The sequence below is a fragment of the Panicum virgatum genome, chromosome 7K (genome assembly GCF_016808335.1).
Source record: "Panicum virgatum strain AP13 chromosome 7K, P.virgatum_v5, whole genome shotgun sequence".
Taxonomy (NCBI): Eukaryota; Viridiplantae; Streptophyta; class Magnoliopsida; order Poales; family Poaceae; genus Panicum; species Panicum virgatum.
In genome coordinates this window covers 44,408,861-44,427,140 of record NC_053142.1, presented here as the reverse complement: position 1 = coordinate 44,427,140, position 18,280 = coordinate 44,408,861, and the positions used below count along the sequence as shown (strand labels likewise).

Below are 18,280 nucleotides of genomic sequence, written 5' to 3'. Positions count from 1 at the left end.
TGATCCAAGCAAAGATTTCACGCGGCAGGAGAGCATTTTACCCCTGCGTTGATGCCTGACGGCCGTTGTAGTACTACTGTTCTGATGAAGCAATGCGCGTTTGGGCCTTCAATAATAGCGCCCAACGGATCGGGGAGACAATTCGTGGGCAAGCCTAATGGTGCCGCGAGCACGCCGATGCCCGCACAATCATTCCATCCAGATCGAACCCCGCGGCAGAGAAGGTCGCTGCCTCCGTCCATCCAGTGAGCAAACACTTCCGCCAAGTCACTGAAAACTGACAGGAAACCTGTATGTCTGCTGTAGATTCAGATTCAGAGCAACGGTGCTGCGAAGTACTGAGTGCCATTTTTTAGAGAAGAAGTTGATCTGTCTATCCAAGTGTCGAGCGAGATTGGTGAAACGGAGCTGTAGGGGGCTACATTCTATGACTAGTTTCAGTTATCTTTGCACTTGGTGTAGTTGTCTCAACTCTGAAGCATTTGGTACACTGTACTGTCAGGGTCCTGAATTCTGAGAACCGTAGGTACGTCCTGCATAAATGCATCGCGGCATCAGGCAACGGAAAAGCTCACGAGAAAACATTGCATTGAAATGCCCACCCTACTCCCCCACGGGCCTCCTGCTGAAAGAAGAAAGATGTGAATGCCCTGAAGTCTGATTGTCTGAACGAAGAATCTGATGTTCCTTTCATGTTTCAGGCACACACCCTGTTGCAGAGCTGCTAGTAGCTTCCATGGAACGTTCCACTGCAGGAGGAGCAGGAGCCGCTTCAACTATAAAAAGAGGCATCCTTTTGACAATTCACCTGCTGCCAGAGCTCGACAGACATGATTGTAGCCCGACTGATGAAGAACCTTCGTCCCCAATCCATGTCTCGCAAGTGGCGAGCTTTACTGCCCCCTCGCCACCGGGGCTAATCAACAGCTCTATGGCGCCCCTAATCCCGTCCTGTCCCTGCAGACCACACTCCTACGTACACACTTGCGCTCGGTACTAAATCGCACCATCCTGCCATCATCGCTCCCTCCCGTACACTTGCTCATAGATTTAATCCCCTATTAACCCAGATCAAACCTAACCGTGCTGTGTGCCACAGCTCCATGCTTCACTCACAAGCCACAGGTCACCAGAATAGCAGTGAGTCTCCTGCTGATGCTATGCCATTAGAAAGAAGCTTTTGGCGTTGCCATCATGCTCGCTTTCACTCGCCCAACTAAAATGTCCCCATGCTGTCCCTGTCTTACGCTACCGCTCTTATTTCCAGCTGCCATGACGACAAGTGTTTCGCGCCGCGAAGCTTTTCTCCTCCTGCTGCTGCTGCAGCTCCTCGCCGCGACCGTTGCGCTTGCCGTTCCGCAGCAGCAGGAGCTGCAGCTGCAGGATACCGTCCTGCTTGACGACGTCGTGCAGGAGGCCGCGGAGGAGTGGTACCACGGGAGGCACCGGAGGACGGGCGTCGCGTACCCGCTCGCCCTCCCGGGGAGCCTGTCGGGCGTCGAGGCCACCGTGGCGCGGTTCCGCTCCGGCAGCCTGCGGAGGTACGGCGTCCGCCGGTTCGGGGAGTTCACCGTGCCGCCAGGCCTCGCCGTGCGCGGCCGCGCCGCGCACTTGATCGCGGTGCGCGTCAACCTGGGGAACCTCTCGTCCGTCTACGACGACTACGCCGTGGGCGCCGGCTACCGCCTCGCGTCGCCGGTGGTCGGGCTCATGTTCTACGGCCTGGTGCGGCGCAACGGCACGGCGGCGCTGGAGATCGACCTGACGGACGCCGCCATCCGCGTCAACTTCTCGGTGGCCGTGCCCGCGCTCCAGCCGGGGGCCGCGGCGCTCTGCATGGCCGTGGGGCTCAACAGCAGCATCACCGTGACGGACGTGGAGGAGGGGACCAACATCTGCCACGCATCGGACCAGGGCCACTTCGCGCTCGTCGTCGGGGGAGTGAGCGACGGCGGCGGCGGCGGCGGGGAGGCGGACATCGGGGAGGTGAGCAAGTGGAAGCTGGCGCTGTTCGGCGCGGCGCTGGGCGCGGGCGGCACCGTGCTGCTGGGGATGGTCGCCGTGGCCGTGGTGAGCATCCAGCGGCGCAAGTCGGAGGTGGCGGAGATGGAGCGGCGCGCCTACGAGGAGGAGGCGCTGCGCGTGTCCATGGTCGGCCACGTGCGCGCGCCGTCGGCGGCCGGGTCCCGCACCACGCCGGACGAGCTGGAGACCGAGTACTGCGCCACATTGTGACACGGTTCAGGCAGGAACTTGGAAGTAAAAGAATTGCTTGTAGTTTAAAATTTATTTTTGTCTAGTAACTTTGATCGACATTCTTTATGTAAAATTGTCAGTGGTAATACCTTGATTGAAATAATGGAGGAGGTAAACTCGGGGTACTAGTTTGTACTAGCTGTACTTACACAGTCTTAAGTTATTTGTAGTTCCTGTGTCTTGTAAGTATCAACACTGTAATTCCCTGTGTCTTTCTGTTAACAACATGCTTGTCCATTCTTTCATGGACACCTATTCCCATCCTATCACAGGTTTAACACGATGGATACCTGGTCCAAACGCCATTTAAGCAGCTGCACTTGCCTTTTTTTCAATTTCAAAAGAATTTGAATCTCGCTCGATCAATTCCACTGCGTTCATGTTAATGCACCCAGGCGCGAAGCTACTTATTAAATAGAGGTGCTAATGCACCCCCCCCCCCCCCCCCCAATATGAAAAAACAGTGCTCATGTTCAAATTTTCACCATATTTGTACCTCCATGACTCAACTCTATGCACCCACAAGTCAACTCCATCTTCTTCAATTTGCTCTAGCTTCGCCACTGAGTACGCTAGCTAAAATTTTCTATTGCAGCAATTTGGTGCACCGGTACGTTCAACCCCAAATATGATCCAAAAGAAAGTATTGGACTGAACATTTGTTCTGACCCATTGGGCCGTGAGTCTGTATGGCCTGGGCTGCTATAACCAATACAAAGGCACGATTTCTCAAAAAAAAAACAAAGGCACGAACAGAGGCCCACGCTGAGTATTCTTTTCTCTCTTCCTCTTTTGCCCGCGATATTGCCACGTCCTCAGTTTAATGGGATTCAATTCCTCTAGAGAATCCCACTAAAAAAATTCCTCTAGAGAATCGGCTTTCTATTTTTTTATTTACAACAAATTATTATAGGAAGTTGTTATAATAATTATTATCGATTTGATCCTAGGTATTTTGGTGAATAAAGAATGAGCAAGTTGCAATAAAAAATTATTATAGGAAGGAAACAAAACGGAAGAATAGGAAGGGATACGGGGTTAAACCTCGGGTAGTCGACGAGTCAGGGAAACCCCCCTCCCTTCTCTATTTTACTCCCCCTCCGCTGAGTAGCCCTCGTTTACTCTCGCGCGATCTATCTCATTCCCCCAAGATAGAGAATAGAGCGACTAGGCGACGGCCGGCACAGCGCGAGAGTACGTCTGCTGGGATGGCTTCCGGCGGCGGCGTCGCCCGCGGCCACCTCGCCGAGGAGCGCAAGTCCTGGCGCAGGAGCCACCCCCACGTGCGCGTCGTTTCAGATCTTGCCTGCTTGCTTGCTTGCTTTTTTTTTTTTTAAGATTGGGACATGGATGCGATGCGATGCGATGCTTGCTTGCTTGCTTTTTTTTTCTTTTTTCTTTCCAGGGCTTCGTGGCCAAGCCGGAGACGCTGCCGGATGGGTCCGTCAACCTAATGGTCTGGAACTGCATCGTCCCCGGCAAAGAAGGCGTAAGCAAAAACTCATCCCCCAACCAAGCCCCTTCCGTTTATTCGTCATTCCTAGCCCTTTGGAGGTAACTGAAAAATTAACCTAACAACTCGAGGTTTTGTTCGGTAATAATGGACCTCTGTATATATATTTGACTCAAAACGGTCTCTTATCTGGAACGAACGGAAGATCAAGTCGTCACGCACTAATTCATATCCCAATGTCTTGATAAGAAATCATACTTTTTATAGTTTAGCCGCCATAGAACTTGCTGACCTTTTCTATCCTTGATGAGCAGGGTTTCATAATCTTGCTACAACTAAGATCGTTGTCTAATTATATTACAATACATGCATGCAGACTGATTGGGAGGGAGGATATTTCCCTCTGGTTCTTAATTTTGATGAAAATTACCCAACTAGCGCTCCTGTCTGCAAGTTTCCTGCTGGCTTTTTCCATGTCAATGTCTACAATACGGGTGCAGTGTGCCTGTCCATCCTTGGTAACGTAAGCTTCAAACTGAGTGGACAGTTTCTTATCAGCATGCCATATGCTCTATACCATATATGCGAATAGCACCACTTGCGTTGGTAATGAAATTATTGTGTGTCTCTCAGGGATGGAAGCCTTCCATCACCGTGCGCCAAATTCTCATAGGCATCCAAGACCTGCTTGATAATCCAAATCCAGCATCCCCTGCGCAGAATTCATGTTATGAGCTCCTTGTGAAGGTTTCAAATAATTTAGGCTGAAATTTTCTTAATCTTGATAAGATTATGCACTTACCGTTGTGTTCTTTTTTTTTTGTCTGTTGTCATTTGCAGAATTTGCCAGAGTACAAGAATCGTGTTCGTCAGCAGGCCAAGCGGTATCCTTTGCATGTGTAGCAGTGAACAGCTTTCAGCAACCAAGATGGTAGCTAATAACCAAGCATTCGTTTTGCCGGAGTGGATCGGAACTTGTAATGCTTGTGCTTATTATTCATTATAAGACTAAATGCAGTGATTATAATGTGGCATGGGAAATTGGCAACTTACTGTTGGAACTGCTAAAATACAGTAGGAAGTACCGGAGGTACATCTTAGCGTCTGTTCGGCTTATCAGCAATTCAGCATCTTACTGTGATGCCTATATATACGGCGAGCGAAAGCCTTTTGTTCTACGGGCCTTGAACTGTTCTTGCAATTATTATTCTAGTGAGCTTCTTCCGTGGCGAGTTTTCACAAATTCCTTAACCAGAGCAACGAAATTGCAGAAAGTGCCTTTAGGCACATCGTTAGAAAGCACGCTAACTTCAGTTGATTTTTAACGGTCCAGATCTTTTCGATATGTGTCCTTTGTATTTTAGCAGTTTGCGTGGGCTGTTTCATTTGTGGGTCGATTTTCGTTTGATCCATTTCATTTCATCCTTGTCCACGAGGTGAGGTACAGCAGCTCGATCACTTCTTTTTAGAGTCGAACGCGCACACACACACGTAGACATGCCTTCTGCCGCTGCAGATAAGGGTATGATTGGTTGGGTTCCAAAATTTGCCCTACCAAATCATGGGTATGCCAAATATGGGCGTGCCAAATTTAGAGCATCTCTAAGAATTTGTCATATTTTATTTGGCATATCTTGTGTTTTGCCAACATATAAAAAGATATGTCAAGTAAAAAAAGAGTTTATCTCCAATAGTTTGGCATAATTCACTTGCCAAATCCAGATCTAACTTACATCAGGAACTCTGAGAGAGAAACAAAATTATATTTATGCCCTTCCACCTCTTGAAACTTAAATCAGGAACTCTTCTCTGTTATTTATTTCTTTTTTCACCCTCCTACCTGACTAGAAACCACGATGCCAATTGCGCGCCGCGCGCGTATATTTACGCGCTGGAGGCTGGTTTTTCCCAAGTTGACAAAAATTGACAAGTCTTTTGCCAAACTGTTGGAGGAGTATTTTTAACGTTTTTACAAAAAATCAAAGATGGCAACTCGATTTGCCAAACTGTTGGAGATGCTCTTATTTGCCAAAATGTGGGCAAAAATATTGGATGCCAAAATGAGATGGCCAAAAGTTTGGCCATCGATTGGTTTGATGCCAAAATAAAGTGCCAGGAAAGAGAATTGGCACAAACAGCCAAAGTGTGGGCCATGTGAATGTTGCCAATTTAAATCATGTCAATTTTTTGAAGATCAACTAAATGAATGCCAAAATTTATGAACATGCCCATATTTTGGCAAGACACATTTTAGCACTCAACCAATCAGACCCTAAGAGACAGAGGGGCCAATTTCCCTAAACGTTAGTTGATAGAGAAGAGACAGAGACAGCTGGACTTCTGCATTCGTGCAGCATTGGGCCGTTGGGTTCCTTTTCTCTTTTGGCCCGTTTGTATGCATACGAACACAGGCAAACACATTGGACTCAAGCCGTGTTCATCCCATCATCCTACACGGGTTCTAGGCTGACAAGCGAACACAACAATAAACAGAAAGCCCATAATCTACACTCACTATAAAGAACCAAAACAATTAAAAATATTTTTCACCTAAAAAATATCTATGTACCCCCTCACAAGAGCCCCACCTGGCAGTAGCAAACTGGGAGAAAGTTTTGTGGGAGAAGAAAAAACAGTAGGCTGCAAAATGTTTCTGCCTTTCTGCCGCTACTTTTCTCACCCTGCAAATTTCTTACCTGCCCGCGTACCCAACTCTGATCCCGCCGGTGAGGACCGCGCCTGTCCCGCCAATCAAGCGTCCCTTTCCTTCCCCTTCCCCTTCCATGCGCCACAGCGCCCACATCCCTTTTTCCTGCACAACTATCTCCATCTGCTGCTTCCTGCTCCTCGTCCGCGAGATTCCGCCGCCTCCCCTCCATCCACTTCCATCCGCGTCGTGCTCCCCCACCCTCCCATTCACATCAAAGCGGCGGCTCCGGGGCCGGGCCGCGCAGCCAGGCGAGCTGCGGCCGTCCCCGTCTGTGGCCTCAGCTGCGGGCGCAGGCCAGACTTCCCCGGCGGCGGCTACAAGGCCGCGCCGCGCAAGCCAGGCGAGCTGCATCACCGTGCACGGCGTGAAGCCGGGGGAACCGCACCGGCGGCTATAACGCAGGTCAGGTGCTCGTCCCCATCACGATTTCACTGCGCCTCCGCACACCTGCCCGCTGTACCCGCGTTCAATCCCGCTCGCCAAGTACGCTTTGCCTGATCACCTTCACCCATCTGCATCACGCAGCCGGCCCACCCTCCCCATCCCGTTGCTCTCCACGTATTGTTCCTTGCTATTTCCCATTGTCGAAGTGTGAGCACGTACGCGGAGCCGGAAGCGGAGCAGCAGAGGTGGCGTCTGCGAGAGGGCTGGTCCTCCTCTCCTTCCACTCACATCGCTTCGGTGGTGGCTGCGGCCACTGGACGAGGCGGTCGGGCCGGTTTCCCCAATTTTCATAGGCAGAGAATGACGGCGGCTCCGGTGAACGCAGCGCCATCATCGTTGGAAAGCGAAAGTGTGACATCCCGAAAAATTTATCAAATAAATCACACGCTAAAAATAATTTCCAAAATTCTTTTTCATCGTTGAGCTCAATTAACCCTAAACCCTAATACCTTCCCAAAAACTTTCGTCGTCCGTCTCCCTGTTCACCCTTGTCCCGCGCGTCACGCCCGACCGGCGCGCGTGCGCGTCTGGCCGCGGTCGCCACCGCGAATCTCTCTCTTTCTCTCTCTCTCTCTCTTTCTCTTTTTCTTCTTCCATTTCCTTTCTCTTTTCTTTTTCCTCCCCTTCTCTCTCTCCTTCCTCCCTCTCCTCTGTCGCGCGCCCCCGAGCACCGCTCGGCCCGCCACCGGCCGCTCCCCCTCTCCCGACCACGCGCGCGTGCACGCGCCTCTGCTCGTCTGGCCCGACGCCACAGCGCACGCCGAGCCCCCTCGCCACCTCGACGCGCGCCCCGCCCGCGCGTGCGCACGCGCATCACGCGTCTGCGCCGCTCGCTCGCCGCCGACTCGTCCCGTCGCGTCCACGCGCCGCACGCACACAAGCCTGGGTGAAACACGCGTTCCACGCGGCCGCGCCGCTCGCCGTGCCGCCCACCGACCGCACAAGCACCACCGCCTCGCCGCCCAAGCCGCACAGCCCGCGCGCAGCAATGCCGCCGGCCGCTCAGCGCCCCACCTCGCCGCTCGAGCCGCGCAACTCGATGCGAGACAAGCAGCCGGCCCCTCCACGTGCTCGTCCTTCCCTGCGCATCCTCCCTGCCCGAGCCATCGCGTCGCCGCCGCAAATCGCGCCGCTGCCGCGTCGCGACACCAAACGCCATTAAAGGCGCCCTGCACCGCTCGTCGGACTCCACCCACGCCCCGCCAAGCTCCACCGCCTTGCGACACCTATAAGTAGGCCTTCCACCTCGCCTCCGAGGTCCACAGCCACCTCCACTGCCGCACAGCCTCCTCCCGAGCTCCCAACGCCGCCACCGTCCACCATAGCCGCCTCCTTGCGCCACCCCTGTCCAAGGTAAGGGGCGCAATAGAACCCCCGAGGTCCCCTCCCCTTTTTTCGCCAGCTCCGGGCCGCCGTCGAGCCTTGCAGCGCCGCCTCCACGCTCTCAGCCGCCCGCCGCCGTGGCCAAGCTCCCTCGGGCCATGTAACATCCTAGATTTTTCCGGAATGTTATAAAGTCGAAAAATGCGAATTTCAAAATTTTTCGTGGCAATGCTGTAAATATCAACTTAAGTAGGATTTCTGCCTTCTCAAAAATCCTAGTAATTAAAAATTTCTAATATAATTAAGGATAATGTATTGCTAGTGTGAGAATATTTGGAGTTATTGGATTTTATTTGGCTCTACCTTGTTTAATTCGATTTGGTTTTGGATTTATTTTATTGGGTGAAATTGTGTGGAAATTAAATCGAGGTGTGCCCCTCAATTTAATTTCAAACGCTAACACTTGTGTGGGATTTAATTTGAATTGAGCCATTCAAATTAAATCCGAGCTCTAACCTCTAATAACCCGCTAACCATCTCTAACCCTAACCCGCTAACCTATCCTAGCCCTGACCCCAAACCGGACGAGCCCGCTAACCAGCCCGAACCCAGGGCCTTTATCACTTTTGACCGCCCGCGCCCTTCGCCTCTCACGCCGGCACTGCCTGCTCGCGTCACCGCCTGCCGCGCGCCTCCTGCTGTCGGCCAGCCGCTCTTGACCGCCTTTGCACGCGCTTGGAACCCTAGCATTGCGAGCATCCAACCGCGCGATGCACGCCACATGCCCTGCCCGCGCCCCCAAGCCACCTCCGTCGATCCTCGGCGTCCGCGCCTCGGAGCACCCCACGCCAAGCCCAGAACCCTAGCCGACCCGCCTATAAAACCCACAGCCTCCGCCCAAACCCTAGAGCCCAAGTGCTTTTCCCTGGTCCGCCGCCACCAGCCGCCAGAATGGAGAAAGAGGAGAGGGAGAGAAGAAGAAGAAGGAAGGAACCGCGGCCGTGGAACGCCACCACCGCTGGGATTCAACGCCGCCGGGCCAAGGGAAGAGGAGGACGCGACACCAGCCCCACCAAGGAGGAGCCGGAGCGCCGCCGCCGGAGGACATCGACGCCGAGCCTGCGCCTGTTCGACCACGTCGCCGTTGCGGCTCTCCCTGCACGTCTTTGCCTCATCCCTGTGCCACCTCTCCACGGCCTCGCCTTCGTCTACCTCGAGCCCGCCGGTGAGCGCCGTCCTCTCTGCTCACCGATCCTTTCTGCTGTCCGGTGAGGGCCTCGCCTCGCCACCGTTCTGCCTCGTTTGTGCCTACTTTGTCCCGAGCCGCCCTTGAACTGTGTCCGCGCCGTGCCCCGCTGTCGTCGCTACATCACGGCGTTGCGGCATGGAGACCGCGCACGCTCGCCAGGCCCCTTGAGCACGCACACACGATCACGCACCCGTGCCCCTGCCCTGGCGCACACACGGTCGTACACACGCAAGCACTGGCCAGAGACCGAGCCTTTGGCTCCCACAGCACCTGGGATGCACCCACGCGCGCGTTCTCGCCGTTGTGCGTCTTGAGCCTCCTTCGCCACGTCTCGCCGTGAGCGCGCACACCCGAGTCCCCGTCCTCACCACACCTTGAAGCCAAACCGGACCGCCACCATCGCGTTGCCCCCGTATCGCCGTGCCGAGCTCGCTCGGCAGGGCCATGTCGCGGCCCTGGGAACCCGGTGCCCGCGCATAAGCACATGCGCGCGCGGCCCACCCCCGAGCAAGCCTGGGGTGTTGCCTTTGGAACGCCACGGCGAGCTCCGCCATCGCCGGCCTTGTGCGCCGCCGCGGTGGCCTTGGCTTTCCAAGTGCCCACGCGCGTGTGCCCTAGCCTCGTCTCCAGGCCGTGTTTTTGGCCCTCGACCACGTGTTCCACAACCTGGCAAGCGGGACGGCTTCGCCTTCAACCTTGCCGCGGTCATCCTCCACCACACCGCCGCCGTTGTCCTATCCGCCAGACCTCTGCCCCGCCGGAGAGCCATCGTCGGTCGCCGCCACAGGAAGACCAGGAGCCAGGGAGGAGGGGATGAGGACGCCTGAAGATGGAGCCCCGCACATGACGCCGCCGTCGTCGACGCGCCACCGGATCCCATCGCCGCCAATGTAGGCTGCACTCCACCGCCGCGAAGCCCGTTGGGGACCTCTGCTCGAATCGTCGCCGTCTTGCCCCGCTCTGCCTTGACCAGTTGCGCCTCCACCGTGGGACCACATCTCCGCCTCGCCGACGACTCGAAGCCGCTGCATCGCCGCCGCTGGAGCCCGGCGGACCTATCCACCGGCGGAAGGAAGCAGAGGAGGCAAAGAAGAAGAAGGAAGGAGGAAACGGGCCGTCGTCGCCCCGCCGGCCCAGTCCGCCAAGCCGACGCCGAATCAGCCTACCAAGCCGCCAGTGAGCCGAGCCGGCCTGCAAGCCGACGACCCAAGCCAGACCGTCTAACCGAGCCGAGCCGAGCCAAGTTGTTGGGCCAAGTTCCCGAGCCGACCCGCTTATCTGAGCCGAGCCTGTTGGGCTAAGGAGCCGGCCTGCTATCTCCTTTGAGCCCAGAACCAAGTTTCCCTTTTTCTTTTCTTTTCTTGTCTTTTAACCTGACCTTACACGCGGGTCCCACTTGTAAGTGTCTAGTGAGAGGCTGACCTGTGGGACCACTGACATGCGGACCCCCACTGACCCGGTTGACCAGTCAATGGTCAATGTTGACTTGGTCAATGCTGACGTCAGCAGGGCCCACTGCTGACGTCAGCAGAGCTGACCCCCAGGTGACATCGTGCTGATGTCATCATGCCACGTGGCACGCTCTGGTGTTGCCACGTGTCACCTCTGTGTTTTTCCTTTTTCGATAATCATTTATTAATTCCAGAAAATGCTTTAACCGTAGAAAATTCACAGTAATTCAACCGGAGCTCCGAAAAATATGAAACCAGTTTCATAATTCTTCTAAAATCATGATCTACGTGTTAGAATAGGTTTTGTTGTGAGTTGGATCCCTTTTGAGCCTGTTTTGTGCATTCTTGCACTTTGGCCCCTGTACTTATACGTAATTACGATTAGGTCCCGATGTGGAGGAGTTGACCGACGTCCCGGACGACCAGAAGATCCAGATGGACTACCTCGACACCCGGAGGACCCGGAAGGACGTACCCGGAGACCAGAAGCCCCCGGAGGACCAAGAAGACTACGAAGACCTATCAGATTCACACCCATTCGAGATTGAATACCTATTAGGCATTGCTTGCTAGATACGCTACGCTCCCAAATTGAGTGTGATGAGATGAGCTTGCATGGCCATTTATTTACCATATTCCTTGTTTCCCATGCTTAGATGTGTTTTGTTGTATGCTATTGCTACTATGAGTGAGATTTGGGGTATGGGGAATATATGATATGATAGTCCTTGCTTGCTGGAAGTTGCCTCCACATATATGGGAGTTGGTGATTAGGTTACAGCGGGGGCGAGCGGACCCCTTTCTCTGATCTTCGGATCGAGAGCCGGGGATTGTGTGTTGGGCACGATCCTGTGAGCACCTATAATGGGTGACGGGCACCTGTGGTGGGTGCTAGACCTGTGGGAACATAGTAGAGGTGTAGTTATGGAGGAGATACCTGTAATGGGTATCAATTGCAAACCGTGTTGACGGGATGCTAACTTTGGACGAAGACGCTCGCCTCAGCTGGATGAAGGACTTGACTTTGTGGCCCTAGTGACGGAACTATGTCAAATGTGCACACCACTTATCCTTTATGAGGGGGGACCCAGCCCGAGCTAGCTATGCGCGGCACCATTACTGCAGGAGGATAGTGTTTCAGTGTCAGGGGGAGAGGGCAGGACCCTATCGCCCCCGATCGCAGGATCCATGGAGATTCCATTCTAGATAGCTTCACAGCCCCGAGCGACCTACTGCGGGAGGACGCACCCTAGACCAGGAGTAGGATGGTGTCGTAGCCGTTAGTTTCGTTGACTGGTGCCTCGGAGTCAGTCGGTCGACGGGTCGGCTGGTGACGGGGAGAGTGGGTACAGGTGTACAACCCCTGCAGGGTGAAAACTATACGTATAGCCGCGTACTCGGTCATGTGCAACTCTGGATCTGGCACCACACTGTAGTTAGAACCACATATACTTTTCTACCTCCCTCTAGTACTACTTTTCCTGCTCGGATAGCAGCTGAGGTGCGGGGAGAGGGAGTTCCCGCACCGAAACAGGGTTGAGGCAGTTGTAGTGGAAGATAGGAGACCGGGAGTCCGGGTTGCCGGAGCTGCCCGTGTTGAGAGGTGTTTTGGATGACTTATACATATACTGCTTGCATAGAAAGACATAGCCTATCCTTGGCATTATCTTTTTACCATTTGCATCCACAATAAAGCTTGCATACGGATGGTGACGTGAACCTATCCCATCCTTGGGGATAGCCTGATAGATGCAGGATCCGAGTGAAGGAGTCGACAGGATGACAAAGGAAGATGATGTGAAGGATGGCCCGAGCTACACTCCGAGCTTCCTGTGGAGAGGATTCGTGAAGATGAAGTTTGCCCAGAAGACTAGATATCGTTTCCGCTTTCTGTTTGTTTTCTTTTAGCCTAAGGGGCTTGTACTCTGAGATTCGTATTACAATCCTTTGGATTATGTAATAAATAAACCCATGTGATGTTGTAAACGTGAGTTATATCTGTGATATTCAATTGAAATGAGTTCTGTATGTGATAGCTACTAATCCAGGGACTATCACGACGATACAGAGGCTCGGGTTCACCTTTCGGGAACCCGGTCTGTTTCAGGCCACCTCCGCTCGAGTTGCGGCCGGGGATCGACTTCCCGTGGCACCCTCTCTCTTTCCCCTGTTATCTCAAAAATAATTACGAACAAGTCCCTGGATCCTTATTTAACCCTAAACCCCTCTCTGACCTATTATTTTATGCACCAAACAATCTCCGATCGACCTGAAACTTTACCACGCCAATCCTAACATAATTTTGGCCATGCCATTAGGGAACCGCCCAAAAATATTACTCCTATCTCCATATCTTAATTGTTTCCAATTCAAGCTCAACGATAAAACCTTTATTTCTGTTTATGAATTGTGTGTTTGTTTGTATACGTCATAGATCACGGTGTGAATGAGGGAGAGCCCATCGACGAGCAGTACTGCGAGCAAGTGAACGAGGACCAGTTTCACGATCCTGAACCCAAAGGGCAGCGCCTCGATCAGGACTCCCCGGAAGGCTTTGAAGACGGCAAGTTCAATCCCGCCCTTTGATGCATATTTTGTCCTAGTTTTTATAAAAACAACCTATTAGCCTATTTTATAAAATTGCATATGTTTTGCCTGCTGAAAACATGGTTGGATAGCCACCCCTTGATTTGTTATAACCATTCCTTGACAACCTAGATTAATATCTGAATATGATTTGTTTGGACGTTAATCGCTGCTAGAGCGTTTAGGACCTTAAACACGATACAACTTGTTTAATAAAAAGAAAATGCGTGAGTGTGTGGGAAGGGAAAAATGCGGAATTTTTGAAAGATAAGTTTAGACAGGATGGATGGCACTTCTGTGTGATTTGCCAAATGGTTTGCTCGTGCCTGTGTGGTTGAGCAAGGAAGGGAGATATCCATCTTGTCATAATTAAGGACCGAGTTGGTGTGTCATCTCACCTAACTCCACTATCGTGCAAACCACTCGACCGTTGAATGGGCAACGACTTAGCATAAACCCCACTAGTTAGTCTGATAGCCATCAGGAGGGCTGAGAGCAATGGGTGATCAAGGAGAAGGGATTAGCTCTGTGTGACTTATGCCCCAGTTAAAACCTCTGTGATAGGTCAATGACCCCTTGGTGGATACCGTGATGGCTAGTCAGGTCTAGCTAAGATGGGTAATGGCTTTATTGGGATCTACACCGATACTACGGTGATCGTGCTGTGGTACCCCGCTTGTGGGTAAAGTTGCTGTAGCGAAAATGGCCTCTCATGCTATATTTCAATATAATGTTTTGGCGATTGATGACACACACAACACTTGGACTAATATGATTGTTAAGATGACCATTCTCAGGCTTTTAGGTTCAAGTGATGACAAAGAGAAGATAGGCGTAGCTAGACCCGAAGGATTCGAAGATTGAAAAGACCGTGAAGAAACAAAGTCAAAACAATCAAGACAGAGATATTTTAGTATCACCGGTTGAACCGACGCTAAGAAATTTACATATGTCGGTGCATTGACTTGGAGCACGTCTGGGAGTTTTGGTAACACCGGTTGAACCGATGCCAGGAAAGTTGAATATGTCGGTGCAATGAACTCAGTAGCTGAGGCAAAATCTATACACCGGTTAAACCGATGCTAGATATTGGTGAACGTCGGTGCAGTTGTCCAGAGAGTTTGTTTTTCAGTAACTACACTCATCGGTTAAACCGATGCTGCATCGGTTGATTACGTCGGTCGATTGAGGTAGCCGTTGAAGTATAACGGCTAGTTGTGAAATGCACTCACCGGTTAAACCGGTGATGACAAAAACGGGAGCATAGGTTTAACCGGTGATAGCGTTTTTTGTCAGCCTTTTTCCAACGGCTAGTTTGGGGTGTGTGGGCTATATATATGCCACCCCACGGCTCATTTGAGAGTGCTGGAGACTAAGGAAGCATAAGACATTTGAAGAACACCTCCAACCACCATAGAACATCATTGTACATCATATAGGCTTAAGCACACTTGTGAGAGTGCTTAGTGCTTGTTTAGGCTTAACTCTTGAGAGAACAAGCTTGAGAGAAGTCTTGCTGCGGCAAGCATCTTGTGATCCGTCGTGTGACCCTCCGACTTGGTGTGGAGTGGCAACGACACTTTGTGAGGGGGAAGAGGAGACCCCCTTCTTGGTGGAGAAGCTCCGTAGTAGATTTCGGCTGGGTGACCGAGAGAGACGGTGGCGGTGCACGAGACTCGGTGTCTTGTGAGCACTTGCCTTTGCTTGCCGGCATCGCCTTGGTGGTGTAGTGCAAGACGGTGATCGGAAGAGCCTCGGTGTCCCGTGGACGTAGGCGTTTGTGCCGAACCACGTTACATGACCGTGTCTACTCGGGAGTTTGCATCCCTCTTGCACTTACCTCTTTACTTACCATATTATGTTTCCGCATTTACTTTATCTTGTGTGCCTTTACTTTCCTAGTTAGTTTGATTAGGATTGGCTATAGGTTGCAAGTCTTTTAGGGGTAAGTAGAGAGTAGCATAGATAAACCTTAGTCATAACTAGCATGTGTAGGACGTGTTAGGTTTATCTTATGCAAATAGATTGAGCCCTAGGATAGAAAGCGATTAGCGACCCTATTCACCCCCTCCCCCTCTAGGGTCGGACACCCCGGTGATCCTTACAGTTGCACACCTCTGCAGAGTGAAAATCTATTTGAATAGCTGTGCCCACGGTACTGGGCGAGTTACGGTGTGGTCACATAACTAGTGTTTCTTCTGGGAATGGACGGGTTGGCATGAGTTGTTTTCGGAAAAGTGTCCGGCAGTTGTGCCGTGTGCTACGGCGGATGAGGAGTCCGGTAGCAACTTAAAACTGGGATCCTGTGTGGATCAACACTACGTGATACTTGGTACAAGAAAACTTGCTTTGAAAATCCTTTCTTTCAAATGAACCCCTGCATCAAAATTAGCTTTCCGCAAATAAAACCCTAGCCTCATCCTTGATTTACCCTGTGCATTATATTCTATTGTACACCCCCCCTGTGGGTGTGGTTGGACTTACTGAGTACGTTTGTACTCACCCTATTCTTAATTTTTACAGAGAAAGATCCAGACTTCGTCCCCGAAGATGTTGAGTAGAGGTTCCGTCCTGCACCCAATCTTGCCTGTGGATAGGGTCACCCGCAGGAAGTTCCGTATGGAGCAAGCCCCTGATGACCCCCTCTTCGTAGTTAATATCGTTGTGTGGGTGTTAGTTGTTATCCTCGCGATAGTGGCGCTTCACTGCCCACTTCCGCGTAGAGTTGTACGGTGATGTACCATATGATGTAATAAAAGTGTTATCAGGCTTCCCCTGCTGCTCCCTCCCTCGGCGAAGGAACGGAAGCCTCCGCCTTTGTGCATCCAATGCCACGGCCCTAATGCTGAACCACTGAAATGGCCTTGAGGTGCTCCGGCTAAAGCACTGGTTCTCCTCCTCTTCTTCGCTGGAGTGACGTTTGGTGGGGACACCTGAACGCCTCCCAATTCGTGGGTAAGCTGCAGCTAGCTGTATTCAGTTCATTCCATCCCTGCCGCCGCCTACTGCATTCATGCTCACCACATGCTTGATAAAATGCCTGCAATGATCATCTTACATGTTGTCTTGATAATTTTTGCCATCGGACAGGATTTTGTAACTAAATGCATGTGGATTTTTGGAGTAACAAGATAGAAGCTAAAAAACAACCAGGATTCAGGTGGGTATGATCATGGGTAAGAAGCCTTTAGTTATGAAACGAACTAGTTGAAAGATTTAGCTCAAAAAATAAGAAAAATTACACACAGTTATTTGCATTCTATATTTGTGGAACCTGTCTTTATTGCCTTCTACCGAGGATGTAAGTGCAATCAGAGGTGAAGAAGTAAGTCCTTCTTGTTTTTAAAAAGAAAGTGTAGAGTATTATTTAGAGCAGTACATCATATCCTAATTTACCAATCATTTATTTCTTTTCTTTCTAGCAATCGTATTGGATCATATATATTGTGCAACAATATATCCCCTTCTGATTAATTTAATGGTTTATTATTTCCTTGCATGTGTACAAACTGAACCAGCGATTTGGTATTTTTCATCCAGAAACTGAATTTCAAAATATTTTGTTAAGGATATGTTTGGCCAGAATAATAAAACCATGTGTCTGAGCAACTGAATCTCCAGCTCTTCTGAAAGATTGCTGCTGCTCAGTAAGTATAAGCTATAATTTTTACATTTTTCCTTACAAAGGAATGGTATGTACATCTCCACAATTGGAATTGTTAACATACTTCAAAAGAGGAAACGTGCTACTGCTTTCTCATCATGTATCCTTTCAGTAAGTTCTTTAAGCTAAATAGCTCTTGCAATGTTTGAACAAATAATATATGCTGTGAATGCAACACGTGCTCTCGGTTTATTCATATAATGCTAGGTTTTAAGGAAGTAAAAGATAAATTACTCAATCGAAATGCTTGTGCTACCAGGACCTTGTGCATCCTGAATGCAATTAATCATATTGGAAAAGGTGAAGCTGTAGGTAACTACATCTCTTCCCAGTGCTGAGATGTGCCCTTCTACTGAGGTTATCTTGAAGCAGGGGGCGCAAGAGATCTAATGAAGAGAGAGGAGCTTCCATTTGTGTTCGTGCTCATCATGATCTAGACTTGGAAGCTTGCATCAATGGCACGATGTAATATACATTCAGCATTCATTGTTTTGCCATGTTTTATTGTGGAGCATTTTAATAGTTCTTTATTTCAATTGTTGATCTGTTTCCTCAAGATATAAGGGTAGTAATTTCCCTTAATACTACATGCTTGCATGAGTTGAACAATTTAATCTATTTAATAATAATAAACAATATAATATTTATATTACTATATATTTTGGTTTACTACCATATTGACCGAGATTCTTCATATTTTTTTTGTTTTCATTGGCCACACAATTAAAGCATCATAGCAAACTAGCAGACCATTAATAAATTAAAATGGTGTGTGCTCCGAATACAGAGGGTGGGAACTCTGGATTGAGATCCGCTGCAGTTGGGTGGCTGACTTTGAGCCACTGCATGTGGGGCCCACTAGCGCTGGGGCCCGCTGGCAGTGACTCAATGTCAGCAGCCCCAACGTCAGCTGATCCGGTTCCGGGAACTCTTAGGGCAGTCCCAACCACCAGTTTCCATAGCTGCCATATCAGCAATACACCTCACTAGAAACTGCAACGCACAACGCATCAAGTCTTCACGTGGGCCCGTAATCAATTCTAGCGCAGCGTGCGCAGCGGATAGCGCAGCGGGCTCGCTCGAGCTGTCACGCGTTTCTCACAGGAGAAACCGTTTCTTCCTCTCTCCTCATTATTACCCATGC

At 50.9% G+C, this 18,280-nt stretch overlaps 2 protein-coding genes across 2 annotated transcripts; both read left to right on the top strand.

Moving 5' to 3' along the window:
• The first annotated feature begins 828 nt into the window (after positions 1 to 828).
• Positions 829 to 2,515, top strand: LOC120641544. The gene has a single exon (XM_039917715.1). It carries the CDS (start codon positions 1,195 to 1,197, stop codon positions 2,233 to 2,235), a length of 1,041 nt encoding a protein of 346 aa, XP_039773649.1. The 5' UTR covers positions 829 to 1,194; the 3' UTR covers positions 2,236 to 2,515.
• An 834-nt stretch (positions 2,516 to 3,349) lies between these two features.
• Positions 3,350 to 4,887, top strand: LOC120643089 (SUMO-conjugating enzyme SCE1-like). The gene is made up of 5 exons (XM_039919616.1): positions 3,350 to 3,539; positions 3,662 to 3,745; positions 4,086 to 4,232; positions 4,343 to 4,456; positions 4,550 to 4,887. The coding sequence occupies exons 1-5, from the start codon at positions 3,465 to 3,467 to the stop codon at positions 4,610 to 4,612; spliced, it is 483 nt and encodes a 160-aa protein (XP_039775550.1). The 5' UTR covers positions 3,350 to 3,464; the 3' UTR covers positions 4,613 to 4,887.
• Positions 4,888 to 18,280: the final 13,393 nt, after the last annotated feature.

Excerpts from the sequence above, each read along its gene's own strand:
- LOC120641544 (XM_039917715.1), top strand. The coding sequence starts at position 1,195 with ATGCTCGCTTTCACTCGCCCAACTAAAATGTCCCCATGCTGTCCCTGT.
- LOC120643089 (XM_039919616.1), top strand. The coding sequence starts at position 3,465 with ATGGCTTCCGGCGGCGGCGTCGCCCGCGGCCACCTCGCCGAGGAGCGC. Across the intron at positions 3,746-4,085 it reads TCGTCCCCGGCAAAGAAGGC|ACTGATTGGGAGGGAGGATA; the intron begins GTAAGCAAAAAC and ends ACATGCATGCAG. Across the intron at positions 4,233-4,342 it reads GCCTGTCCATCCTTGGTAAC|GGATGGAAGCCTTCCATCAC; the intron begins GTAAGCTTCAAA and ends TGTGTCTCTCAG.